The following is a 2,367-nucleotide window of genomic DNA, read 5'->3' as shown; positions in this document are numbered from 1 at the left end:
AGTAAAAAAAGTTCAGTGGGTAAATATTTGAAAATGAAGAAATGAATACAGCCATAAATATTATTATTGTAATTTTACAGTTGTACTATAACATAAAATAATTATAATTTTTCTTAAATACAGTTAAATAATACAATAGTAATATTTCTTATTTTGTTTAGTAGTTTTATTTATTAGTAGTAATACTAATAATTATAGAAATGATAGAAAACTAAAATACTTGTTTAAAGTGTTTATGTTCGTAGAAGTTTTCTTTAATAATAATAATAATAATAATAATTATTATTATTATTATAGTCAAAATAAAAGTTCAGTGGTTAAACATTTGAAAATGAAGAAATTAAGACGGCTATAAATATTTGTATTGTAATATTACAGCTGTAATGCTAAATACAATTATTATATATTTTTTAAATACTTGATTTTTATTTTACAATAAAATATTACAATAGTAATTTTTCTTATTTCGTTTTTATTTAGTGTTTTTATCATTTTTATTTGATAACAACAACAACAACAAAAATAATATAATATAATATATAATTATTATATAGCCATATTGATATAAAATCAATAATTAATGAAACAAAACCTGAACTTTTTGTAAAATCGCATTTTAAATCACAATCACGATTTTTATTAGAAAAATTTATTTTTGTTCCCCTCAAATCGCACAGCATGAGTTCTAGTACTAGTGATTTTAGCAACTGAATCACCATTTGAGATTCTGAACATAAAACCACAACCAAGTAGTTGCACTAAAAATTATAATCAATGTAACATTTTATGAACTCAGTTCAACAAATATTCCAGAAATCTTGTGATTGACCTGATTCTGTGTGCTGTGAGCTACAGATGTACAACAACCAGCTCCGAAACCTGCCTACAGGAGCAGCCCGAGTCCTCGAGCGAAACATCTCCAATCACACGCCATCTGCTCCACAAACACACACACACACACACACACACACACCAGCTACATCTGACTGTCCGTGACCTCTGACCACCGCAGATGTCTGTCCTGCAGTGTACGTGAGCTTGAGCACAAATTGGGATGTGTAGATTATACAGTAATGCAAAGGCTTAAAGGAATAGTTCACCCAGAAATGAAAAAGTGCTCACCCTTAGTGCATCCGAGATTAGGATGAGTTTGTTTCTTCATCAGATTTGGAGAAATGTAGCATTGCATCACTCGCTCTGCAGTGAATGGGTGCCGTCAGAATGAGAGCTGATAAAAACATCACAATAATCCACAGCACTCCAGTCCATCAGTTAACATCTGGAGAAGACAAAAGCTGAAACTAATCCAGCATTAAGATGTTTTTAACTCAAATGCGAGTCCATAATAACTCTTCCTCCAGTGAGAAAGTGTTCTGGTGTGAATCAGGAGAGAAATCTGCACAGATCAAGCAGCGTTTAAACAGCTCTAAACACATATGTGGCTGGATTTGGATGTGAGAGATAACAGTAGATGCACTTTTTCACTGGAGGAAGCGTTATTATGGATTATGGACCCACTGTATTTTAGTTAAAAACGTCTTAATGCTGGATTAGTTTCAGATTAGTCTTCTCCAGATGTTAATTGATGGACTGGAGTGCTGTGGATTATTGTGATGTTTTTATCAGCTCTCATTCTGACGGCACCCATTCACTTCAGAGCAAGTGATGCAATGCTACATTTCTCCAAACAAACTCTTCTACATCTCGAATGCGCTGAGGGTGAGTAAAATCAGCACATTTTAATATCTGGCTGAACTATTGAGATGTTCCTCAGTTTGAACGTCAAAAGCGTTTGTTAAATGCATGAATGTAATTGTAAGTGCGTTCATGAGACCTCAGTTTGGGCCACTTGTACGCTCCGCTGGTCATGGTAAACGCCCCGATCTCCAGCTGCTGGATGTGCATGGCCAAGATGTGAGCGTCTGGGAGAGTCGGCCGCCGTCTGCTCTTCTCTCCCTCCATCAGACATAGATTATCACTCTTCAGAAACACCTGAAACAAGATCATTAACACACTTTAGAACCTCACTCCTCTCTCTTCTATGGGACCAATTCCTGACGCTCAAACAGCAGAGCATGCGCTCGCAACATCAATGTCACGGGTTTGATTCTTAGAGAATGCATGAACTGATAACATGTAAACTTTGAATGCAATGTAAGTCGCTTTGGATAAAAGCATCTAAAAAAATGCAGAAATGTAAATGCATTAATGTATTTAATTATTCAAAACAACATCAGAAATACAATTCACACAAACAGTGACTTCAGTACACCTCTACAGTGATGAGCATGTTTTCAGAAGCTATTTTAAAATTCATTTAGTTATTTAATACATAATCAAAAATATTTGGGTGGTGTAACTGTGGAG

General features: G+C 34.3%; 1 protein-coding gene across 1 annotated transcript in view; it reads right to left on the bottom strand.

Moving 5' to 3' along the window:
* LOC107686530 (protein very KIND-like) overlaps positions 1-2,367 on the bottom strand; it is a gene marked incomplete at its 5' end in the record, with an annotated part of 6,075 nt that overhangs the window by 1,758 nt on the left and 1,950 nt on the right. The window contains one exon of the mRNA XM_016483567.1: positions 1,835-1,992. Within this exon, the coding sequence (XP_016339053.1) occupies positions 1,835-1,992 (158 nt within the window). The remainder of the gene's footprint in view (positions 1-1,834; positions 1,993-2,367) is intronic.

This window comes from Sinocyclocheilus anshuiensis, unplaced genomic scaffold, assembly GCF_001515605.1.
Source record: "Sinocyclocheilus anshuiensis isolate Anshui unplaced genomic scaffold, SAMN03320099.WGS_v1.1 scaffold1459, whole genome shotgun sequence".
Taxonomy (NCBI): domain Eukaryota; kingdom Metazoa; phylum Chordata; class Actinopteri; order Cypriniformes; family Cyprinidae; genus Sinocyclocheilus; species Sinocyclocheilus anshuiensis.
Note: the sequence above shows the minus strand (reverse complement) of the source record. Positions and strands in the feature narration are given on the sequence as shown.